This window comes from Enhydra lutris, unplaced genomic scaffold (genome assembly GCF_002288905.1).
Source record: "Enhydra lutris kenyoni isolate GAN:26980312 unplaced genomic scaffold, ASM228890v2 scaffoldscaffold14, whole genome shotgun sequence".
Lineage (NCBI taxonomy): Eukaryota > Metazoa > Chordata > Mammalia > Carnivora > Mustelidae > Enhydra > Enhydra lutris.
In genome coordinates this window covers 5039450-5064860 of record NW_019154098.1, presented here as the reverse complement: position 1 = coordinate 5064860, position 25411 = coordinate 5039450, and the positions used below count along the sequence as shown (strand labels likewise).

Here is a 25411-nt window from a genome sequence, read left to right as displayed (position 1 = left end):
AAACCCCATGTGCTCCTCTGTGGCTCCTTCCGAACCTGGCCTTTGCCATCTCACCAAGCCTGTGACTTTCATGCTCCCTTCCGCTCTCATGCATTCTCCATCAGGTGGGCTGCTGTGTTTCTGTCCGCCTGCTGGCTCTGGCTCTGGGACTGAGCCCCGGCTCATGGCCGGCTGTGTGAGAACGTCCGTTGTCTGCATGGGGGACTGTAGCTCTGAGCATGTTACTTCAATGTGTGAGGGTTGCAGACCTCCCAGCTCTTAGCAGAGGACCAGCTTCTCGCCCACATACACACGATCAAGAGAAGGTAGTGCGGTCACCCCAAACACCCCTGTAGGCATCTCACCCAATGGCTTCCATGCACAGAAAGAAAAAGAAATAATATCAAGCTAACTGCAATGATTTTAACCAAAGGGCCATTCCCTCTTTATGGCTGTGTATATGATGCTGTTTACTCCGGCTTTTCTCTGTGAGAAGCCAGAAGGACATGTGTATGGTGTCACTGGAAGTGAGTGAGGGTGGGCACGTGTGGCCCTGGGCTTCCCACCAGACGGAGGGTCGGGTCTGTCCTATGAGCTAACCCGGGAGAAGGATGTGAACGCAGGGGGTTGCCAGACCCCTGCTTCTGAGAGGACACTCCCCTACTGGTGTGAAGGATGGGACTCCTCTCCTGAAAGAGAGTCCCGCATGGCGGCTGATCCCTCACACCTCTGCCCTGTCGCTCTGGACCCCAGCACGGCCTCCATCAGTCTGTCCAGTGTGCCGGAGGTCTGGCTCTCCCTCCTCAAGCCTCTTAGTCATTCTGTTCCCTGTCTGGGGTTCCCTGCCACCCACCTTCACCAGGTCAACCCTGACTTGGCCCTGGGCATAGACATCCTGTCTTGCAGAGGCCTCTCCTGACCCCATACATCTGCAGAGCGGGCTGGGTGTCCCTCCCCTGAGCACACTCTGATCCCTACCCCTGGGTGGTGCCAACCTCCTTCACTTTCCCATTTGACCAGACTTCGAGCTGCTCAGTCTGACCCGTACATCCCTGGCACAGCGGGCCCTCCACACAGATTTGCTGAGTGAATGAATGAATGAATGAACTTCCTCGCCAAAGCCCTCCTTCAGCACAAGGCTGCCTCTCCTTTGGGCTCTTTGAGGGCAGGCATGTGCCTTGGATCCCTGAGCTCCCACCCGGCATGACGGGAAGTTGCTCGGCAAACACCAGTGGACCATGGGCACCAGCAGGAGCCTCCAATCTCTCCAGCCGCTGCCCAGGCTCAGAGCACTCCAGCGCCTTCAACCTGCCATCGAGGTCTGAGTTTGATCCCCAGGGGACTTTTGGTTCCCAGCTACTTCTTGGCTATATTTGGCTTGTGAACAACAGATTCCAGTGAATCTTAGGAGGACCAGTCTTTACTCTAATTACTTCCGAGAAACTGAACAACCATAAAGACAAAAAACAAAAATGATGCTAAGAATGAAAACATACTAGACCATTATCTTGGCAGGCATTTTGTTTATAATTTTTATAATAAATAATATAATGTCCCTGTTTTACATTATATATATTTATGTATGTATATATATATATATATATATATTAGATATCTATATACTTCATTAGAAAGACATAAAAAAGCCTTTTCAAATGAGGCATGACACGCAACACTGGACACTCTTATTTACAGTATAGATATGTACTTTCTACACAAGAGAATAGATGCTCGGAGGCCAGAGAGGGTTTACAAAGACAGCAGATCACCCCTGTAAAAAAAGGGGTGCACCATGCAGCTGGACGTTTATTGCCATGAGTTCTCACTATGTCCAGACAGCATATTGAAGTTAAAAATGGCATCTGGGTACTGGGAAAGACGATGGTCATTGGATTCACCCTGGCTCTGGAACCACACTACACGGTCTTGCAAGTGACCAGGGAAGGACACACTTTGCTGATGGGTATCGGAAACACAAAATGAAATGCTCTCATCGGAGGGGCAGGGCTCCTCACGGGCCCTAAAGGAAAACCTGCTATAAACGTATGGTCCAGCACGGAGTCTGAACACGTGTCTAGACCAGGAAACACAGCCACGTGGGCTCTACTGCAGGAACTGATTCCGCCTCTGTTATCCTGTGGTTTGGTGCTATTTGTGAGGAACCCAGTCTCTGTCCAGCGGGAACTTGGAAAAATACCCATAGAACTTACTGATCCCATACAGGTGAAGCCTAGGATATAATGAGAGTTCACAGGAGACCCCCAGGGGAACCCTTGCTCCACTGTCTGCGAGTCTGCCTTCGTGGCTCATTCAAATCTACCCCCACCTTCTTTCATGAGAAACCCACAGGTTTCTGTCCTACGAAGCTGCCTTCCAGGACTGGTTTCTTGTGGTCTGCGTGTGTTTGGCAAAGTCACGCTGTTAACATGGGAGGACTACAATTCTCAGATAAGCCAAGATTTACTGGGTTTTAGGACCATGGCACTAGCGACCAAAGGTCACGGTCCAGGCGCCCGGACCAGGAATCTGATCGCAGAGGACTTTCCGAAACACGTGAGAAGGTAGTTTTGCAGAAACAGGAGCTTCTGCTTCTGGAAGATGGGTCTCCTGTGTTAGTCATCCCTCCTGTCCTGGTCCGTGCCTTCCTTTGTGTGACCAGGTGATTCTCTAGGCTTCCTTTAGGCCAAGAGTGGACTCAGTCTTTGGGACCCTATCAAATATCCTGGCCATTTTCAAAACGTCCCTTAAGTAACTTACCAGTAACAGTTTAAGCTGGGTCCTCAATCGGGCTGATGTCCTCCTCTCTAATCTCATTGTTGTCCCTGCTATTTATTGTTGTTATTATTTTTTTTAATCAATGGTGACCTCTCCTAGCCCTTTATTTTCCTAAGGCAAGAAGACATTTCTAGTAAAAGATATCCAGCACCTTCTTCGAGCTCCCCTGAGGTTTCATCCAGCACTCCTCCATTTAGATGTCTGTCCTTCCACGGAGAGGAGAAGCCGCTGGCCATGTTAATGGTTGTGTTTGTATCTGTATTTTTTTTTTTTTTTTTGCAATTGCATCAAATGCTAACATAGCATTTCTTTGGAAGAATATCAGCAGGAGCTTCACGCCTGTCTGTCCATCTGTCTCAGTGCCTCCCTTTGCTACGCTTAATCTGAGTGTGTTTTCCCTGATTACAGACAGAGATGGAAGCATTCACAAAAATAATCTGTGGGCCTGGGCTCTGCAGAGACAGTCTGGAGGGGCAGGTGAGGCAGCAGAGCTCACCGCCTTCCCTCTAGCTGCTTTTCTCCGTCACAGACCTGCATTTTCCAAGAGCATCGCCTTTCTGCCCCCGTACTTTACATCACCCCATCCGCTACTGTCCATGAACTAGGACTCGAGTCCGTAAAGCATTCCTTTGCCCCTGGTGGTGGAAACATGGGAGAATGACCGTGTGGGCATCACGCTGTCTTGAACAAGCGGCACGTTGGAATCGATTACGGTTTGTATCTACAGGAATATACGCCCCACTTCCGCACGGAGGTTCACCTGAGTTCTGAAATGCTTGTATGCACAGGATTGAATCAGAATGATAAAGCTATGAGCTAGGAACATACCGGGCACATCTAGGGAGACTGGAGCGGACTCGGTGAGCCAGCGGAGGGAGAAAAAGGTGGGCTCACCAACTCCGAGGATTCTGCTTCTTTATTTTGTCATATTTCTCCTAGAAAGCATCTTGAAAGACTCTCCAGGAAGCCGGACAGCTTCGGACAACCTCTTGTCTGGTGACACTACCGTGGACGGGTTCAGCTTTCCCAAATCTCCAAGATGGAAGCACCTGGAACGGCCGGTCCCCACCCCACCCTCCTGGCCTCGGGGCCCTGCAGTGGCTGGGGGCTGCGAGGGACGTCTCCGCTAGAGCGTTCAGGGGTCGCAAAGCCTCTGCGGGCGGCCCCGGCCACTACTTGAAGTAGCTGAGCCCCGCCACCAGGAAGAACTTCTCCAGGAAGAGCTCGGAGTCCAGCACGGCGATGTGGGCGGCCCGGCCGATCAGGGCATTGGCAGTGTTGGGCAGCGCGTGGAACACGTTGTGCCGGACTAGGGTGCAGTCCTTGGCGTCCACCAGGGGACGCAGGAGGTTGTCGATCATCTCCGCATACACCGGCCCTGGGGAAGGGAGGAGCAGGTGACCTGGGGCAGAAGGGGGCCGCGGGATCCCAAGGAAACGAGGAGAGCCTGGGGTGTGCGGCACGGACCGTCCCGTGTGCCCTCGTAGGCACTGGCCAGCTCACAGAGTGTGCTTTTTTAAATCAGAAACCCGGGAAAAACAATAATAATAATAGTAATAATAATAATAATAATAATAATAATAATAAAATGCGGCTTACCTGTGTGTCTGTCTTTGAGGGCAGTTTTACACATTTCGATCCTGGCTGAATGAAATGGCACGTAGCGATCTTGGGGAGAAGCCACCAGCACGACATTTTTGAAATACTGCAGACCTGCAAGGAGCCAAGAGGGTGCCTGTTGCCGGGTCCCCCCAAGACCCACACACGGAGCACAGAGAGGGGGAAGGCGGGAAGACCCACCGGCTGAGACACTGGCCCCAGCCCTGCAGTGTCTGCTTTCAGAGAGCAGGGACTGCTGTGTTCTCCTTGGCCACGGAAGCTGAAGAGACATGGGGCAAGCACTTCTCTACAGGGGGAGGGGAGCAACATGCAGGGGACAAAGGGGACTTTCTGGGGGAGCAGCTCTAAGGAGCTCATAAGGAATGAAGAGAGGACTCTGCTCCTCCTTCTCCGCAATGGGGACGACTCCTGACTGCGGGGCTCCTCCTGTCCCCGCTGGACGACAGCGGCCTGCAGCTGGAGACAGAGGGGCTGGACAGCACGGCGTGTTCCTGCGTCCTCAGACCCAGCCCAGGCCTGCAGACAGACCCTGCAGAGTGCTCCCCAGGCCCTCTGCCCGCAAGGCCCTCAGCCCGTGCCCCTGCACCACGGTGGGACCTCCAGCCTCCCAAGACCACCTGCGGGGGTCCAGCCTGCCTCCGAGACAGGACCATGAAGACCAGCCCCTCGTCCTACTCTGCGGGATCGCCCCAGCTCCCAAGATCTCTGTGGTGACCACACTGCTCTCCAGCTTCCACCTCTCCTCGTGGGGGGATCCTAAAAGCTCAACTTTGCACAGAGACGCACTGGGTAAGGACTCGCCTAGGGTCTCACATTCAGAGAGAGGCAGAGATATCAGCGGGGGAGGTGTTCACCAGGTGATGGGAGAGGGTGACGTGGGACAGAGGCTCAACCCTCAGACCACTGCTGCACTCTGCTCGTCCCCACAACACAGGCAGGGTCTCCAACACCTGTGTGCACTTCCCATCACAGTGTGGGTGAAGGTGTGACTTCATTCCTGCCCTGGAAGGACCCCTGCCTCGCCCCGTACTGTTAACTTAAGTGGCCTGGGCTCAGCTGCTCTTTATGTGGGTGGGTCTGTACCTGGGGAGGAGCCGTGAGTAGGCACGTAGGCCCGGGAAGTGTGATTAGGGCATCAAAAACTTATCAGGAAGCAGAGGCCACAGCGCATGTGTGGAGATAACCTCGATGCACACCTTGGGGCACCTAAGACGCCCTTCTTGGGAGCGGCTGAGTTCGTGGGTAGCTAGCGGCCTCCCTTGTTTGCTGAAAATTCTGTGCTCCCTCTACCTCCTGACTCTACCCTTCCCTGCATGCACTGGCGCAAGAGGGTAGTGTTTGGGTCTCAGGGCTGGACCTCCAGCTTACACGGTGACCACAGCAGCATGCTGTGGAGGAAGGCACTTGCCTGTTTTCTGGCTTAGTTGGTAGAGGAAACATTTGCGCAAATCAGCATTATCCCTGAAGGTCAGCTGCAGAAGGGACCCAGATTTCTTTAATTTCTGCATGAGCCACAAGCCTAGAAAGACCAAAATGAAACAGAACAAAAATCAGTAATGAAACCTAAAGAGAACAAAAATAACTGGGGAGAGATCAACGTGAAACTGTGATTTTTAGCCAATTTTAAAATAAGAGAGTAGTAGGCACTTGGGCAAACTTTGGGGAAGTCAGAGGAAAATTCTTACGTATTTGTGGCAGGGATATAAAATCATCCTGCAAAATGATACAGCGACGGGGGTCAGGAGGATGACACTTCGCGCCCTTTGACCCATCTGACCTCCTCCCACAAATCTGAAGAAGCATCCCAAATAGCCATACAGATGAATGCTCCTTACAGATGCACGTAGCGCAGAGAGAACCCGAAAGCACCTTCCACTTCAGAGTCCGTCCCTGACCCTCGTTAAGCCAGCACCGACGCTGACGGGCGTCGCGTTCCCACGACAAAATGAGTGTGACAAAAATGCAAGGAAATGAATACGATGCTGTTCTTTTCGTCATGTTGCAAGATTATAAATATGAAAAAGTTAGATGTGGTTTCAGTCATGCTTCTGTCCAACGATGGCTTCCCTGGTCTGTGAGGACAGAGAGAAGGGCAAAGGGACGACCTTCCACGTGCTACAGTTAACACTTCAGTTAATGTCCTTCAAATAACATAAAGGCAGACGAACAGACCTGACCCGCTCTGTGGGGAAGGCAAGCAGCCCAGTGTCCCTCAGTGTCCCCCAGCAGTGCAGGAGGCTGGGAGACAGGCGGGGAGTGGGAGCGTACTGGACCTTCCCAGAGGCCACCTAATGGGTTGTGGGCAATCGGGGACCGTTGAAGGAGTATGTTAGGAGTATGATTTAAGAAACTAGCTGTGATTACACAAGACCCGACGCCCTCCTTGGGCTGCCATCTGCCAGCCGTGGGGCTCCCAAGGACACTAGCACATGATGGGAGGCCCTCCATCATCAGGCTTTGGCTGAGAGTTTCACGGTCACCTCCTGTCCCTCTAGCTCAGCCTGTATTCCTGTCACAAAGAGCCACCTATCGCCTGCTTCCATGTTATTATACATACTATTTTCTGCTGCACAAAAAGCTTGTCCCCCCATTCACTGCCTTAGAAATTCTGCTCATTGTCCAAGATGTGTTGAGACTTGCTCCTTTACTCTCCACGGTGTCCCTAACCTGTTAGAGGAAACTTGGAGAGCCTCAGGGCTGCGGGCCATGTCATTCCATTCTGGCAAGAAGTGTAGAATCTGGCTATGGTTGGCCTCCCGTATGTTTTAGTCAACTTCCTTCCTTCTCCTGCTTCATCCTCAACAATTCTGATACACACACACACACACACACACACACACAAACACACACACATAATATGCATATTTTAGACATGCATATGCACACATATACCTAGAGATCAGAAATGTATCCATACATATACACAAGCAGACATACATACACACATTAGCTCTATTTTAAAAATAAAGAAACTAAGGGACTCGTTTGTGGCTCAGTTGCTAAGCATGTGCCTTTGGCTCAGGTCATGAACCTGGGGTCCTGGGACCAAGCCCTGCATCGGGGTCCCTGCTCGGCGTGAAGACTACTTCTCTTTCTCCCAGTCCCCCTTCTTGTGTCCCCTCACTCCCTGTGTCTCTCTCTGTCAAATAAATAAATAAAATCCTTGGGGAAAGAAAAAAAAAATCCTTAAAAAAAAAATAAGGAAACTAAGTCACACAGAGATGAAAATGTCTTGGCCAGAGTCGTCCCCAAGTGTCTGGGTCAGAACTCAGCCGCAGGCTTGCAGTGGCAGCGACGTGGTTCTGAGCCCTTTGTTACAGGCTGAGTGGAGGAGCCCCCCGGAAGCAGGAAGTGGAGGCCCGGGTCCCCGGACACTGAATCTGCCGGCCCCTGGGGCTCGCACCTCCGGCCTCCAGGCTGTGAGGATACACGTCTGTGGTCTGTAAGTCATACAGTCCGTGGTGATTCGTTACAGCAGCCCGAGCAGACGGAGACACCCCTGCTCCCCCCTCCCCACTCCAGTGCCCGCTCGGTCCTGTCCAGCCAGGAGCCCAGGGCATCACCTTTCTGTTCGCAGACGAGATCTCAGAGCCTCCAAAGCCACCAGATTCCGTCCAGAAGAGCCTCCCCTGGGCTACCATCTTCCCGTGCCCCGAGTGGACTGTGAGGAGGGGTGGGCTCAGCAGAGTCTCACCTGCTCACCTGTACTAACCAGCGCGCTGTTGTTGTACAGGGTCCCCAGGTGAGGTCCAGACAGCGACAGGAACGTGTGGAGTTTGTTGAGGTAATACCGGAACCGCGGCCGTGTGAGGACCGACCGGATGATGATGTTGCCAAGGGAATGGCCAATGAAGCTGTCAGGACAGAACTGCACGTGAGTGTGGCCGCGGTGGGCCAGCTGCTGTGCTGGGGGCGTGAGGGGTCCCGCCATCCCCCACCCCGACTCAGGGGCTCTGGCCAAGAGAATGGGGGCTGCCAGCCCACCCTCCCTGGGCTTCCAGCCTCTGGCCACAGTGAGCTTGGGACGGGGACCTCGGGCATGAGGCCTCTGCTGCCCAGTGTGGTCCAAAGAGAAGTGCGGGCGTGTGGCTGGGCTCCATTAGGAAATGAACCCCGACCGTGCCCTGTGTCTTGTCTCCGGCCGCCGGGGGGTCCTGGCCTTCACAGGATGAAACCCCACTTCCTTGGCCTGGCTGATGAGGCTGCTGGGGACCTGACTTCTGACTCGCTCTGTGATTTGATGCATCACCCATCATCATTCCAAGTGTATGGAGTCACCCGCTGCTGGCCCACACCCTTGGTCGCCCCTCCTGCACCCCAGCTCCAGTCGCACCGCGACTCACACATCTGAGGACCCAACACGGCATAATTTTCTAACTGAATACCTGTTTATGGAAACCCTATCCCTTGAGAGGTCCGTGGCTCTGCTCACAGTGAGCCCAGAACAGGCCGAGAAAGGAAATGAACGTTCATCTAGGAAATGGCTTTACCCAGATTTCCGCCCCATCTCTACAAGCCTCTGTCTTCTCATTTGTGAAATAAAGAACGGATATTTTATCTCTGGGGCCTCAAAGGACTGATGCACGTGGACCCACCACTGTGTCCACAGACCGTAAGTGCACAGAAAACACAAGCCATTGCCCCTTGCCTTAACCAGGAAACGTTTCGGCCGAGCTCATTTTGGAGTGGAAGGACCAGACAAGTGTGAACTGGAGCCCTCTCCTGGGGCGGGTAACACAGTCCACTATTCCCCACCCAATGCCAGTGCTCGCCCTGCCCGGCAGGCAGGAAAATGGAGGCTCAGAGGTTTAGAAAGCCAGAGACAGGTGGCACGGTAGAGTCAGCCCTCGGACATGTGAGAGTTAGAACAGCCGTTCAAACCTAGAATTGTGTTGTAGTCCAGTTCCCTTTCTGCTGAGCTGGGAAATGCCACTGCTCCCCCACTCCCTTCTGCTCTGAAAGTTGTCTACTTCAGTAAGTCACAAGTTAGCTTATGAAGGTGGTAGACAGAAGGCAGCATGCCGAACTTGTCTATGGCCAACACCCAGAAATGCCTCCCCTTTTCCCCCAGCATTAACTACCTGTGGTTTCCTTTTACCTAATTCGGGATATGGAGAGGTTGTACAACTGGATGTGCTGAATGATTTCATCCAACAACCGATCCGTCATGGTATCAAAATCTGCAAACGTGTCCATCTGGAAGAAGAGAGAGGGGCCGGGTGTTGGGTGGGGTCACAGCAAGGCCAGGCTCTGCGGGAACCCGCCTTCTTCCATGGTGCCGCATTCTGGAGCACGCCTAAGCCTGACGTTGGGGTAACAGGTGGGGGTTCAGCACCGAGGACGGGGCCCCTAGATCAGGGCTCTCAGGAGGAGACTCAGGATGCCAAGGGACCCTCAGTCAGGAGGCTGGCTGGAAACAGATGGGAGAAGCTGGCGGACAACAGCAGGCACACGCACCGACGGACACATCATCAGTCTCCAGGGACTGCATCTGTCTGCTGCCCACTGGCCTCATGGTACCAAGAGGAACCAGGCTCTAAGGGTGAGCCTGTGCCCCCAGGACTCACACCCAAACCCGCCTGGCCCCGGAAGCCTGCTTTCTTCCCAGCACAGCCTTGGGACTGCGCTACCAGACCATGTCTAGAGCAGGGTCCGAAGCCCTCCAAAGTGACTCCGCAGGGACGATCAGAGGATACGCGCAGAAAAGGAAGAGGAGAAACGGCAGACATGAATTTGAAAAGCTGAAAGGGCAGACGTGAGGAAGACACACTAGATTGGTGGCCAAACTTTTGGAAACTGATGGGAACCACAGGAAGAGAGACTTGAGGCCAACACAAAACACACTTTGTCATCATTGGAGTTGCCCTTCAGTGTCACGGGCTACATGGAACTGTGCTGAGTGCCAAGCCACAAAGGTGGACGAGGGGTTTCGTGAGTATTTGTCAGGCGAGTGGCGAGGGAGCCTGTGTATGTTGTCGCCTGCCACTCGATTGCCCTAGAGGCACCGCAGGGACGGAGCGCTGTGGTCACTTTTTCAGTGTCTATGGAGTAAGAGAGCCTTATGCTCGCCGGCCGGCAGGCGCGCTCTCCTGCTCACGGGACCTGTGCCCGGGGCTGCTCTTCCCAGTGCGAGCCTGTCTCCTCCCGAGTCCTGCAGCCTGCTCCACACCAGCGTCAGGCTTAAACTGTTTACAACACGCTGCTGTGTTCGTGACGCTCCAGCCTCTCAGGCCCCGTCTCCTCAGCTACATCCTGTGAGTTGCGCATGAATCATTGAATCAACAGTAGTAATTATAAGGCCTGAGTTGACCTTGATGTGCAATATTCCGGAAGACACAGTAGGCTTAAAAATCGTGCCAAGAACTGCCCAGTCAGGGTGATTTTAAAAGGATGTAGTGGAAATCCACATGTCTATGAGGTTTACAACTTTTAGGCATTAATGACATGTCGTGGGACATAATCCTTCCTGAGTGACCAGCTCCCCCACCCACCCCGGCCACCATCTCACTCCTTCTGTCTGGACCCGGTCCGGTAGTCCCTATGGAACCCCACTGAAATCCCTCTGCCACCGGAGCTGCATCACAGGGGCTAGGTTAGCCTGTGACCATCCCCTTCACCCAGTAGAGACCCACAGACACCTGAATCTTGTATGATCCCAGCTGTCATCTGCCCTAGCACCCTGGCCACCTGACCCACGTGTCCCCACTTCTTACTCGTTCTTTCCCCTCCCAAAGGAAATGATGATCTTCCCGGACCACCCAGTGCTCCTTGGCAGGGTGCCCTTCTACGGGAGTGTCCACAGATCTTCGGGGGGGATTTTAGGAGGCTCTTCCAGACACGACTCAGCGATCCTCTCAGTCCTGATGTGTCTATTTGTTTGTTTTTGTCATACCTGGTTCTTTTCAGACATTAGGAAGTCCAGCTTTCCTCCAGGAAGCCCCAGTTCGATGAAAGTCTTTACCAGGCGGAGGTCGGCACTGTTCCCTAAAAACGACAGATCACCCCACCCCAGACCCGTAGTTACTCATATCAGAAAGGACACACAAGGGATTTAAGTCCCCCTCTTCTCCCATCCACCCATCTTCCACTTTTTCATTAAACAGATAACAAAAACAGTGAAAACAGGCTCATCCTAGTGGTCCCAGGCTCCTCCTGCCCCCCGACACAAGGTCAGGCCTTTGGAGCAGTCCTACCTCCGTGGACTTCCTCCCTGAGCTGCAAACACGGGGCTCATGAACATTGCATGCAGAGCACTGCTGGAAGCACACTGCATCCTCCCCGTCCACAGCCCACTCTGTTCAGTGAGGCCGCTCTGCACAGGACGCCCCGGCGGGGGCTGATGTGGCACAACCTACATGTCCCCGCTTCCTCCAAAGACCAGCGGCATCATCCACAGGCAGCAGGCGCGTCCCCCGGAGGGCCAGGCAGGACGCGGTTGGGGGTGAGAGAGTGAGCATGGCCCTTGGGAACCAAGGTCATGGCTGTGCCAGCTGCGTGGACGCCACCCGCCCCACCGTGACCACAGGACCGAGCAATCACAGCTCAAGATTCTGAGGCCCCTGCTGAGGGCAGCGGACCCTTTAGCACCCGCAGCAAAGATCACGTGAAGGACACTATAATGAGCTTCAGAGTCAATGATTTTTCAGTGTAGATTTCATGCAATTGGTTGGCTGGCTGTATTGTACTGAATTTTTCACCTATGCCTCAGAGGGATCCCTGCAGAGTCGAAAGTTAGAAGCTAGTTAGTCTGTGGAGGGGCGCCTGGGTGGCTCCGTCATCAGGCATCTGCCTTCGGCTCAGGTCGTGATCTCAGGGTCCTGGGATCGAGCCCCGCATCAGGCTCTCTGCTCAGTAGGGAGACTGCTTCTCCCTCCTCCTCTCCCCCTGCTTGTGTTCCCTCTCTCACTATCTCTCTCTGTCAAATAAATAAATAAAATCTTTTAAAAAAAGAGAGAGAGAAGATCTTTAGTGAATAGGGGACCTACCTTTCCCTATAACCAGAGTTTCAAAGTAGGTAGTAAACTGTGAGTAATATAGTTTACTAATATCTCATATCCTTCTTCATGGAACTACCAACTTGAAGGATGGTGGGAGCACCACATGGTACCGGGGAGAGCTACGGGTATGGGAGGGTATCCCTAACCACTAGGGACGACCCAGTATCCCCACACGCGCCCTATGATGATGGCCGGCAGAGCGGAGGACCAAACCCGTGGGGTCACAGTCACGAAATGCTCATGTTCTTTTAGGGAGGTTCCTATTTTGTGTTATTAAGTGAAATTTGATTCACTCTGTTCATTTCTGACAACAAAATTGGGCTCTTTGGTCTTGTTGTGGTTCTTATGTAAAGTGACCTACTGATATTCCAGGACCTGGACTTAAAAGAAAAGCAGCAGGGTTTATATTTTGCCTAAGGAGTGTAAATAAGGGATGATAACGGCCGCTCTCCTTCAGCTCCTAAGAGAGATAGACTCTCCGCAACTTGGAAATACGATTTGATGTTACACTGAGAACATCTTGCAAGGACACAGATCTCCGGCCTTTGGTGCATCATGAAGAAGTATGTGGATATTCCTAACACTTCACAACTTCTGCAGTTCTCTGCTGATATAAGTAGGTCCTTGCCACTGAAATTCAACAAATGGGTCCTGTACAACTCTGTAGCATCTGGACCTCTGTGACCCTGAATCAGAGAAGCAGCCATCAATAGAGGCCTATGCATGGTCTTGGCTGTGTTTTCGATGACTGTAGGACCAGGCGAGAACGCCGTAATGGACAGCTCCAGTTTCTGACCCTGCACAAACACTGAGGAAGCTGCTGTGCCTTCATACCCTCCCTCTCCCACACGCAGCATGGGCGAAAAATAAGTCTGTGGCCTGACAAGATGTCTCATCTTAACGAAGAGACTGAGAGCCTTTCTCATTTTGATTTAGTGTCAGATAAGTACGACGGACATCCGGTCATGTGTGATATGAAGCTAAGTCGTCCGTAACACCTGTGCTACAAGGGCATCATGAGGAGGAGTGAGAAAGTCATTCTCTGTCTTTGTTGCAGTCTTTCCGATGGCAAGTCCCAATGAGAAACAGGATGTTCTCAGGGGCGCCCGGGTGGCTCAGCCAGTTGGGCATCCAACTCTTGGTTTCAGCGCCAAGATCTCCAGGTTGTGAGATGGTGGTTCCCACCAGGCCCCATGCTCGGCATGGAGTCTGCTTGAGATTCTTTCCCTCTGCCCCTCCCCCATGTGTGCTCGCTCTCTCACTCTGTCTCTCATAAATAAATAAACCTTAAACAAACCAACAAAACCCCACAAGATGTCTTCAGTAGCTTCTTACTTTTTAAGAGAGAAAAGTGAGTCTCAAGCCCAGTCTTCTGACAATGGGGCCAAACTTCAGTAAGATTATTTTCCTATCGTTGTAATCATTTTTAATATTACTCTTCATGTGTGCCAACTGGTTCTAGTATTTCACTTGTGGTGGTGATTTGAAGTTTCTTCTTTTTTTTTTTAACAAATATATTCAAAAAGTATGCCAATTTCAATACAGATTTTGAAATCCCAGTACAGCGTACCTGGGTGGAGTAAAATTAGGGAAAGGGATGTGAAGAGCAGGGACTTGGGAAGCAGTAACGTTGATGCTGAGCAGGACAGCCCACCAGGGGACCTGGGGTGACCAGACACAGTGATGTAGGTTGGCATGAATCCCTGGGGAAGGTGTGGAGCTGATGTAATCCCAGGAAGGAAAGGCTGGGAGATGATAGTGGGGAGGCTCAGAACACAGGAGCTTTCTAAGACAGCAGTTTATTCTATTTTCTGAGAGCTCTAAAGAAAGATTTTTGGTAATGGACTGGCACGACCAGATCTGGTAAGATTTCTAAAAAGATGACTCAACAGCGATGGGGATGGTGCTTTGGACAGAGGACAAGATGAATTTGTTGGCATAAGGCAGAATGAAACCATGGGCTCTGGAGGCTGACAGCTGGGTTTTAACCTTGGCTCAACCACATTAGCTATGGGCCTCTTTCGCAGTTTCCCCAGTTACAATGGGACAACAATACCACCTGCTCTACACAGATGTTGTGAGGATTGATGACATGAATAGACGTTCAGCATCTAGAAGGGTGCCTGGCCTCTGATGAGTGATACACCAAGGCTGCTGCTCCTTCTCTTCTTCCTCCCCTTCCTGCTCACCCAGAATGTATCATTTACCACTGGATTATCTGACACTTTGCCAAGTACACCTGTTGACCAAGCGTCCCAGTATCCACGGCATATAGCCAGCCAGTGAAATGCATTAGCCCCTGGATTGGGAATTAAGGATATAAAGAACAGTGTGTTTGATAAGTTCTTTATAGATTTTTGGATACTAGCCCTTTATCTGATAAGTCATTTGCAAATATCTTCTCCCATTGTATCAGAAAGAACAAATAATCCAATCAAGAAATGGGCAGAGGACATGAACAGACATTTATGCAAAGAAGACATCCGGATGGCCAATAGACACATGAAAAAGTGCTCCGTATCACTCGGCATCAGGGAAATACAAATCAAAACCACAATGAGATACCACCTCACACCACTCAGAATGGCTAAAATTAACAAGTCAGGAAATGACAGATGCTGGCGAGGATGCGGAGAAAGGGGAAGCCTCCTACACTGTTGGTGAGAATACAAGCTGGTGCAACCACTCTGGAAAACAGCATGGAGGTTCCTCAAAAAGTTGAAAATAGAGCTACCCTACGACCCAGCAATCGCACTACTGGGTATTTACCCTTAAGATACGAATGTAATGATCCGAAGGGGCACGTGCACCCGAATGTTTATAGCAGCAATGGCCACAATAGCCAAACTATGGAAAGAACCTAGATGTCCATCAACAGACAAATGGATAAAGAAGATGTGGTGTATATATACAATGGAATACTATGCAGCCATCAAAAGAAATGATATCTTGCCATTTGCAATGCCGTGATAGAACTAGAGGGTATTATGCTGAGTGGAATAAGTCAATCAGAGAAAGACAATTGTCATATGATCTCCCTGATATGAGGAAGTTGAGAGGCAAAGTGGGGGTTTGGGGGGTAGGGAAGGAAAAAATGAAACAAGATGGGATTGGGACAGAGACAAACCATAAGAGACTCTTAATCTCACGAAAAAAACTGAGGCTTGCTTGGGGGTGGGGGGTAGGGAAAGGGTGATTGGTTATGGACATTGAGGAAAGTATGTGCTACAGTGAGTGCTGTGAAGTGTGTAAACCTAGTAATTCACAGGTCTGTACCCCTGGGGCTAATGATACATTATATGTCAATAAAAAAAAAAAAAAAGAACGGTGTGTCCTGGGAGCATAGCACACCACCAGTCCCTACTACATGACCCCCAGAAGATGGGGAGCACAGGTTTTCCTCTCATCACCCGTGAAGCCCTAGAGGAGTCCCTTCCCTTCTCTCACATTAGTTATGCATTGGAGTCCATATAAAGTAGACTTCAAGATTCTTCCAGAAATCAAGTTCCACAGTCCAGTTTTCATATCAATTAGGATGTCAACTTGAGCTTGAGTAGAACTCAAATACCTGTACCTCCAGCTGATCTGACTGCTTCCTTCAGCCAGTTAGGGAAAGGCTGGAATTCACAAGGGCAATCAGGACCACGTGTTTGCCTTTGGTCCAGACTGAGCTGGGACCTCAAGATCTTCCAGCAGAGCAGTTAAGTTCTGTATCTTACAGAGCCTTTGAACTGACCAAAGAAATGAAAGAAAGCTAACACAGGGTCCTAGGTCATTTGGGAGGAGGGGTGGAGAGAAGGAGCCCTTCCTACTCCCTATTCTCTTTCCTTGGACTTCTATATCAGTGGGAGATAGTTCTTCAATAGCATTTGGTTCTCAGTCTATATTTGCTGATCTCATGAAATTAAGAACTTTTTAAGGTGAGGAACAATGTTGGGTCTCTGCAATCCCAGAACTTGGTACAGCATCTGATATGCAAAAATTGCCCCATAAGTAAGAGATGAATAAAAATGGACAACAACACAGTTTGGGACAGTAGATTGAGCTCGCCCCAAATGTATCCATACATTCATTGCTCTCCATTTCTTTCCTGTTCTGTGGGCTCATGGGTCCCATTAACCTATACATTCTAACTATTCACATATCCCTTGACATTTTCATTTCAATAATCCATCCACCCATCCATCCATACACTCACTCCATTCCTTTATTTTTATTTTTGTTCATTAGTTTCATTAATTATTCATCCCATTTCTCCATTCATTCCATTATTTATTTATTCCTTCATTGCATTATTGCATTCATTATGAATTTCATTTACTCAACAGATTTTTGTGCAAGAGAAATCTCTTCCTTTGGGACAAGGTCAGGTCATTTCCCTAGACCCAGCATGCTGCCCTCCCATGGTTACTAATAACACTGTTGAAAACATACCTGACTTAAATTCATTCATAAATCTTATAAGTTTTCTACAGTAGAGAATATTTTTTTAAAGATTTTATTTATTTATCAGAGAAAGAGAGGGAGAGAGAGCGAGCACAGGCAGACAGAATAGCAGGCAGAGGCAGAGGGAGAAGCAGGCTCCCTGCCGAGCAAGGAGCCCAATGTGGGACTCGATCCCAGGACGCTGGGATCATGACCGGAGCCGAAGGCAGCTGTTTAACCAACTGAGGCACCCAGGTGTCCCTACAGTAGAGAATTTTGAGGAGGAAACCTTTCTGGGGACTCACCATCTAGGCCATGGACACAGACTACCAGGTGAATCCCATCTTCCAAATTTTCTTCCTCTTCCTCTGGTGGGAAATATGGTATATCAGAAGCTAGTACAGATAAGTCACTGTACAGAAATCCATCAATCTTCAGTTCTTTTTTAAATTTTTCTTTGGCCTGATAAAAACTGGAGAATACACTAATTAATCAGAAGCCACACTGTGTATGCCATGTTGAGCAGAAGATGAATTGAGCTGGCTGGGCCATGGGAGTGATGAACATCTACAAGGAATTATCTGCAAGCAGCAAAGGCAGAATATGAGGCCTCAGGAGATGCTGGTGATGGAAGCTTTTCCTCAACCAGGAGGCAAGAGAGTATCCCACAGAAAGTTTTCTGGAGTTTGGGTTCTACTGATTTCTATGTGCTTCCTGCATGGAACAGGATGCCTAAGATTCCATTCAGCTCCAAGGATCCATGCAATCCTGGAAAAGATCTCCCCAGAGTGAAAGCTTCTCCAGGTGGCCCACAGGCTACCATGGCTTGGCCTCCACCTGCTTCTCAGCAGCATCTCCCAGCCTCCAGAGAGAACACATTTCTCAGGATTTCCTTAATAAGGAAGTTTGCTTACTTCCATGCCTTGGTGCGTTCAGGTCTGTCTGAAATGTGTTTCCCACCGGGTTATCACGATCTTTGCCTGATTATCGGACAAGGTGATGATTAAGAACCTGGACTCAGAAGTGGGACTGCTAAGGTCAGAATCTCAGCTTTGACACTTACTAGCTGTGGGTCAACCACTTAACCTCTCTGCAATGGGTGTCCTCAATTGTAAAAGGGGAATACACCATTATCCAATTCATAAAGCTATTTTGCATGTTAAGTGACACAGTCTATGCAAAATGCTTAGAACAGTACTCAAAACTAAATAGTTAAAAAAAATGATCTATTACCAGCCTTATCAGCATCATCCCCATCATCTCCATCACCACTGTGTCTCTTGTATTTGCTCTGTGGTCACCTCTAAAAGGATTCCCCTGACCCCCATCTCTATGCATGCTTGCTGCCCTCAGCCAGACTGGGTCCTTCTGGCTCAGCTGTGCACACACACAGGAACCCTCCTGTTTACCCAGCTAACTCTTGTTCACTTCTCTCATCTTTCCATCTCCTTATTAGGCTGTAAGGACAGTAAGTGACCTTACAAGCCAGGCACTGGGCAGTGCTTGCTATCTATGTATTAAATTTATGCCATGAGCATAACAGGTACTTAACATTCTTTATAAAGCAAGGAATCCAAGTTCACCTGCCTGTGTAACCTCATTCGTGAGTATCAGTAATACGTAACTCTTCAGCATTATGCAGAAGAGTGATAAAAGGATGCTATAAGATACTTAATCAAATGTATAGTTTATAGATGAGGGAGCAACATGGATACAACCCTAATGTGAGGGTGAAGGGACGGAGTCTGGCTTTGCAAAGGAAATGACCTCCATAAGGACACCCTCAGTGGCTGAGGAGGAAAATCTGATGAAGATTCTCCCAGAGGCCCTTAAAGAACGGCCCTGTCAAAATATGCAAAGACAGAGGTATGGTGACATTCATAATGGAGTTGTTTATCATAATAATAACTAAAAAAAAATCAAGGGTCCCTCTCTAAAAGAGTTTATTCATAAATCACGGTACATATAGAAATGTTCCCAAAATAGTAAGTTGAAAAAACCTTGCAGTCCATTCAGAATCACTCTATTTTTGCATAAGAAGAATATTAGAGACAGGCACACAGAAAAAGAGCAGAAGAACTTACACAGTGACTGTATTTGAGAGATAGGCTTGCTGGTAGATTTCACCTCTACTATTCTCTATCTCTGACTTGTAGGATATAAAAATAATACTTTATCTAAATTGGAAAGTAACTCCTATCTCAGTGTTGAAATAGTATGCATGAATCTGAGCAATGTGTGGGGAATCCAGAACCCTGCTGGATGGGTAAGTCAGCGGTCAGCTTACCTGTACATCCTCTCACTGACTTCTTCCTCCAACTTGCTCGAATGGGTGGAGACAACTCCAAAGGAACCCAAAGGTTGATGAGTGATGGGCAACGGGGTCTGCTTGGCAGAGAATCCAGCCCGGGCAGGGGTCTCCTTGGGCACAGATGAGAAAGGGAGACACGTGGCAGTGCAAGACACGGACAGGTTGACGACCTCCACGGCTTTCAGGCTGTCCAGAGTGAAGGTCTCCACTGAACCCAGGTGAGACGCCACGACGGAAGTGCCTGTCTTTGGCTCTTGGTTTCCTAAAACCTGGGAGTGAATGGAGGGAGTCACAGTGGAACCCATGGTGCCTGCTTCACATCTAGCCTCCAGATGAGCTTGAGTTCCTTCACTAAAAGCTGCATCATCGACGATGCCTGGTGAGCTGTTCTGCTTGCCTGGTGAGCTGTTCTGCTCGCCTGTGGACTCCAGGTCACTGGCATCAGCAGCTGTCCTAGAGTTCCACTCAGGCACCTTATGGTGGGCGATTGTCTCATCATCTGAGATGCTACTGTTGGAAGGAGCATCATTCTCCACATTCAAGTCTTCAGGCTTGCCCTCTGGGGTCTCCTTTAGTACTCTAGGACAAGATCCATGCCTAGGGTTTTCAAGTGCAATGATACGTGGTATTTTTACATTAAGACCTTTGGTTTCAACACCTGGAGGGTTCTCAGTCCTCCCATCAAGACAAGAAGGTTCTTGAGGATCAAACTGACTCTCTGTACCTTTGGGGATGTCTATGTAACCAGGGACCTGCTGGCCATCAGCACCTGAAACCACCTGCACAAGGGAATGGTCTGCCCCAGCATCCTGGATTCTGGATCCCGGGGAATCTACACTCTCCATGGGTATGGCTGGACCTTCAGCAAGACCTCCACCTTGCTGCATGGTGTCCGTGTCTTCAGCAGACTCCTCTGGGCTACTGATTTGGGGTGCAGACACAGACTTGGTCAACTTGGTGAGCGCCAACTCCCGTTCTTCCTCCTCAAAGGGCAAAGAGCTAATGGAGGTGAGAGATGCCTGGATCCCACTCGGCAAACTCGTATTGCTCTCTGTGTGTCCACCCTCTAAGGAGTTCCTGTGCAGGGCATGTCTTCGAACCAGATGGTGCAAGACTTCCCGGTCACTGGGTAACTCTAGGGCCCTGCTTCGCGCCTCGGACCAGGCAACAGAGCTTGGCTCGCTCTCGATGCCTGAATCAGAGATGATGGAAGAAGATCTCTTGATGACTCCGGAGAGCACCGACACTTCTTCCTGCTCCTCTGAGTGAGGATCTTTTGGGGAAGCCCTAACATCCAAGGGATCCCTCAAAGTTGAGTTTAGTGGATCACAGGGCTCGGAGGGGATCAGTTTCAGACTCAGCAGTGCCATCTTGCCCTCCTGGTCTGCAACCTTTCCTAGAGTACTTAACTCATGCGGCATTGTTTTCTCTGAAAGGATGGCATTTTGGTGACCTCCCCCAGCTACCTCTTGGCTTGGTACAGCTCTGTCCGATTCACAGCTATCTGGAGAGTGCCCACTCTCCTGCTGAACACTAATGACCACTGTGGGTTCCACACTACAAGGCCTCTTATTGCTAGACTTCACATCAATGTAGGTGAGTGCCGGGGCCTGGCCATCCTCTGGACCTGGACTCCTTCTGGGCGGGTCCTCGTCTGCCAGTGGATGTGTTCCAACATCAGATCTCTGGCCAGTCCAGCATTCCTCTTCAGGCAAACCTGCTTTGTTCTGGGATTCACCAATTGTCAGATACACCTGAGATTCAGAGCACGTGTCCATACATTGTGGTGTGATTACTTTGTCCTCTGGCTCTGGACACCTAATAACTTCCGTATCAGAGTCCGCCTGGGGTGGTTTCATGGTGGGCAAGACAAGGTCTTCCCTGAAAGGTGATTTTCTATTTACAGTAGGGTTCTCTTCTCTGTTGTTTAGATTCATTATTGCGGGACTTGTTGGAACGTCAAAATTAGGGTAAATACTCAAATTGTGCCCTACAAAAAGGAAAGAAAGAAAGAAAGAAAGAAAGAAAGAAAAATGTATTATAGATTAAGAACCTATGTCCACAAACTATCCAAAATCCTGACTGTATAATAAAACATTTGGCTGAACTTTGTTCCTGGTTCTTGGGGGACAACCACTGTATTCATGGAATTTCCCAAGTGATGGAAGGGTCTTTGTTATTGGTGGCGGGCCTGGAAAGCTTATACTAACCAGGTGACTCATGATCAGTCCTTTAGTCTTTAGTAGTTTATGCTAAGGAGATGAGTCAGAAAGACTAACTATTTGGTCAGAACTTTGAGCCCGTAGTACCAGTATGAGCTCTGGGGAGAGTGGTTCAATCATGTGGCCAATGATTCAACCAGCCATGCCTAGATCATGAAATCCCAATAAAACCTGTGGACCCTGGGGCTTGAGGAAGCTTCCGCAGGGGGCAATACACATTGATTTGCCAGGAAGAACAGTCCCAGGGTCTTGGGATCTTCATGTTTGGAAACCTTCCAGACCTTGCTCTACTGGGGTCTTCTTTTGGCTGGTCTTTGTTTATTCCCTTTATATTAAAACAGTAATCCTAGGCAGAGCACTTTCCTGAGTTCTGTGATTTGTTCTAGCAAATCATTGAATCGGAGGGAGTAGTGGGACCCCCTGAATTGGTAGCCAGTTGGCCAGGAGGGCAGGTGGCCTAGGAACCCCCAAGCTTTTGTCTGACATGAGGGCATCTTATCAGAGGCCGTGCCCTAACCTCTTTGACCTAACACCAGGTAATTCGTGTCTGAATCACCCTGCACTAATGCAAAACTGTCAAATACTATAATTCATGATTTGCCTTTTACTTATCAAACCAGTTTTAACAATTACTACTTACACCTATTAAAACATTTCTCTGTATCATGTATAGTATTTACAGTGTAGAAAGAGCTTTGGACCCAGGAAGACCTGCTCTCCGGTCCGGACATGGGCAGCCACAAGCCGTGAGGCCTTGAGCAATGACAGGACTTAAATAAGTTGTTTTTGTTTTTCCCATTCGAGCTCACTTTGCTCAACTCTGGGTAGGCAGATTCACAGCGACCAGCAGGCCTCAGAGACATGGCTCACAGGACAGTGATGATGGGAACTATCACATGGGGAGGACAGATTCCTGCTTCTGTACAGAAACCCTCCGAGTCTGAGCTCTGTCACCAGGGCAGTCATCCTGCACGGCGTTCAGACCACAGAAGCTCACGCATCACTCTGATCTTCCCTGTAGGATGGTGGGGTCCACGCAGAACCTTCTTTCTCGTGTTTTTCTATAGGGTAAACTATTGTCTCTCTTATCCTATCTCTCCTTCCTGTCTCTCTTTTCTTTTGTCTTCTCTTTTTCTCCTGTCCCTCCTCCTGCTCCTTCTCCTGTCCCTCCTTCTCCTCTCGTCCCTCTTCCCACCCCTCCTGCTGCTTCTCCTCCCTCTCACTTTCTCTTTCTTTTCCTTCTAATAAAGCATAAAGGGAAGAAAACAAGAGTCTCCCAGAGCTCTCTTAGAAAAGACATCTGATATGTTACTCTATGTCCACATACACCAGACAAAAAAAGAGGGGACTGGGCTTTTATTTTATTTAAAACTTTTAAATTCTTTGGATGGTTTTCATAGAAGTTGAAGGCCTATAACCACTATTGGATGTTATGAGGTGAACCACTGAGACACCTGCAAACCACATCACCGGCTCACACCTCGGGGTGAAATTTACGACTGGGTCAAAGATTAGAACAAAGATCTGGAAATAACGGGTCTCTTCTTTATGCGGATATGTTCTTCAGATCTTGGGACTGAGCAAATTTCTCTTTCTCTGGGGCCTTTCCCATAGCCAACAGTGGGTTAGAGGTTCTCTGAGCAAAGTCCCCTCGTCCCCTCTGTACACGTACTCTTCCGCCACCACCACACAATCCACCCGTGCATTTCCTGTCCCCACCGGAGAGAAGGGTTATGAAGTAGGAATACCGGCGTGCCCACGGCTAACAGCACGGCTGCCACACGATGAACTATGTTCGTCGAATGAATTGAGAATAGAACGGAAATGCAACAGAACAAAGGTGATTACTCTCACAAATAATATTGGTTTGAAAAAGAACACAATATCAACGTTATTTAATCCATGAATAATTCATGGGCTGACTCTATGCAACAGCCTTACACTAGGCCATGGGTTAGGGAGAGGGAAAGTGGGGATCAGTTATAAAAATGAACTGGTCTCCGTCTCTAAGGGATTTCAAAATACTGGAAAGCATACGACGTGCGGTACAGTTGGCTCTCCTGCTGGAAGCATGTGGGCTGTATCCTGGAGAACGTGAACTGGGTTCTTCAGAGAGGGAGTTAATGAGCCACACGAAGCAGACAGAACAGGAAGGGCCAAGCCCCAGAAGCCTGGGGTGCACAGTCTGGCCAGGTATCCGTTAGGTCCCATGTGGAAGGAGCAAGGGGGAGGGGTGTGGGCATGAGATGGTCATGGAGTCAGCCGGGGGAGGGAAGCCACAGCCTGGACGGCCCAAGCGCCCCGCCCGAGTGAGGAGTCTGGTCTTTACATCACAGGCAGGGAGGACGGGCAGGTTCTCGGACCACAAATGAAAGATGCCTGTGATCTCTCACTGACAGTCGCAGACAGGACACAGAAAGGCCAGCGAGGAGGAAGACGGTCAAAATAGCGCACTAGCTTCACGACCCCAACTGTGGGAAAATGAGAGTAGTAGAGGATCGAATTCCGAGAGAATGGATTTAGTCATTAGCCCAGGACCCTTATCTGCCGACACACATTCGTGACTTCCTTTGTGCAGGTCGCTCTTAAGTGGTCTGTGGATGCACCTACCTGCTGCTCACAGTAGGCCTATGGGATAGAAATTACAATTCCTTGTGCCCAATTTCACAGTCACTAATGGCCGGAGCAAAGATTCCAACTGAGGCGGGCCGGCCAACTGTTAAGGCCCTTGGGTAGAAGGTTCAACTGCTTTGGGACAGAGGAGTAAGGGGTACTGGGGAGAAAGAACTGCAGACACTAAGAACAGTATTTGCAAGGGTCTGGGACACAGGAGGTATCTAGCCATGTGCTGTAGCAGACCATGAATCCATATTATTGTTTTTAATTTGGAAATGGGACTCTTTTGTTTCCCTTTCTTCACCATGCTGAAACGATGGAATGCAAATTGGATGACCTCATTGCAAATCACATTAAGGTTGCCAACCCCTGGAGGAAAAGGGAAACAGTTCTTTATTTGCTAATGCTTTTGGTCTGAGATTAAAGAATCATCAGAACACATTGTGAAGGAAGAAAGAAGGTCAAGAAAAGTTTTGAATGGGGAAGTCTTCTTGGGAAAAGGGAAGGGACGGGTGAGAGGTCTATAAAGAGAAGTCTTGGGGAACAGCCAGCCCTCTGAGAGCGATTGCCTTGGGGTCCTTCTGGGAAGACGGGATCCTTAGTGCTGGGGCCATAGACTCATTCAAGTTCCCTGTCCCAAATACCTTCCAGGAGCTGCAAGAGATGCTTCCTTTAAAACACAGAGATGGACAATAAGAGACTTCGAGGACCCTGCACGGGCAGATGGCCCCAGAAAGATCCCAAGCCATGTCCAAGTCTAGAGCACCGATGTGAAGGGTGGCAGAGAAGACCCAGCCGGGACACCCACAAAAGCCAAGGCTGACTTCCCAGCAGGTGTGGCAGAACGGATGGGCTCAGGAGATGTGAAGTTTTATAAAAAGTAAAGATATGCAGTATAATTGTATGCGTGAGTTGCAGGACTCAAATTTGCACCCATTAGGGTGTCTATTCACCTGTAAAGGAAAACAGACTCAAGATCTTCTGCAAGGAAGCCTAATAGTGACATCTGAGGGTCTGATCACGGGCACTTATTGTAAATTTCTTCTCTACCTATTCAAGTGTTCTGTAGCTATAGTATATAACTATAATGAAGATGAGCACGCGTGTGCACACACACACACACACACACACACACTCACATGCACACACACAGCCTTGGTGCAAAGTAGTAAGTGTTTTTTGAGCAGCTGGGTAGGTGGCCATCTCTAGCATGCGTCCCTTCTTGCTGTCATACCCAGTGTTGACGCTAGATGTCAGGGCACAACTGAGAATTCAGTACCATCTCTCCATCACAAAGTTGGACTGTCCTTGGAAGTCGCCTTGACTTTTGAAAAAGATCCTACAAAGCTCTGCCTGCAGAAACTCCAAAATTTAAGTGGTGCCTAATTTAAATGATGGGCATCCCAGCATCACAGTTTGAAATGCCTCTCAAAGAGAGAGCAGGGGCAGACCCTGGACCTTGGAGC

At 49.6% G+C, this 25411-nt stretch overlaps 1 protein-coding gene across 1 annotated transcript in view; it reads right to left on the bottom strand.

Annotated features, from left to right (window-relative positions):
• Nucleotides 1-3926: 3926 nt before the first annotated feature.
• The window catches only part of LOC111146687 (family with sequence similarity 135 member B), a 172383-nt gene continuing 150898 nt past the window's right edge, over nucleotides 3927-25411 (bottom strand). The window contains exons 12-19 of the mRNA XM_022502346.1: nucleotides 19084-21097; nucleotides 17102-17268; nucleotides 11267-11358; nucleotides 9473-9570; nucleotides 8077-8228; nucleotides 5783-5893; nucleotides 4354-4467; nucleotides 3927-4132 (exon numbers count right to left, since the gene is read on the bottom strand). Of these exons, the coding sequence (XP_022358054.1) occupies nucleotides 3927-4132; nucleotides 4354-4467; nucleotides 5783-5893; nucleotides 8077-8228; nucleotides 9473-9570; nucleotides 11267-11358; nucleotides 17102-17268; nucleotides 19084-21097 (2954 nt within the window). The remainder of the gene's footprint in view (nucleotides 4133-4353; nucleotides 4468-5782; nucleotides 5894-8076; nucleotides 8229-9472; nucleotides 9571-11266; nucleotides 11359-17101; nucleotides 17269-19083; nucleotides 21098-25411) is intronic.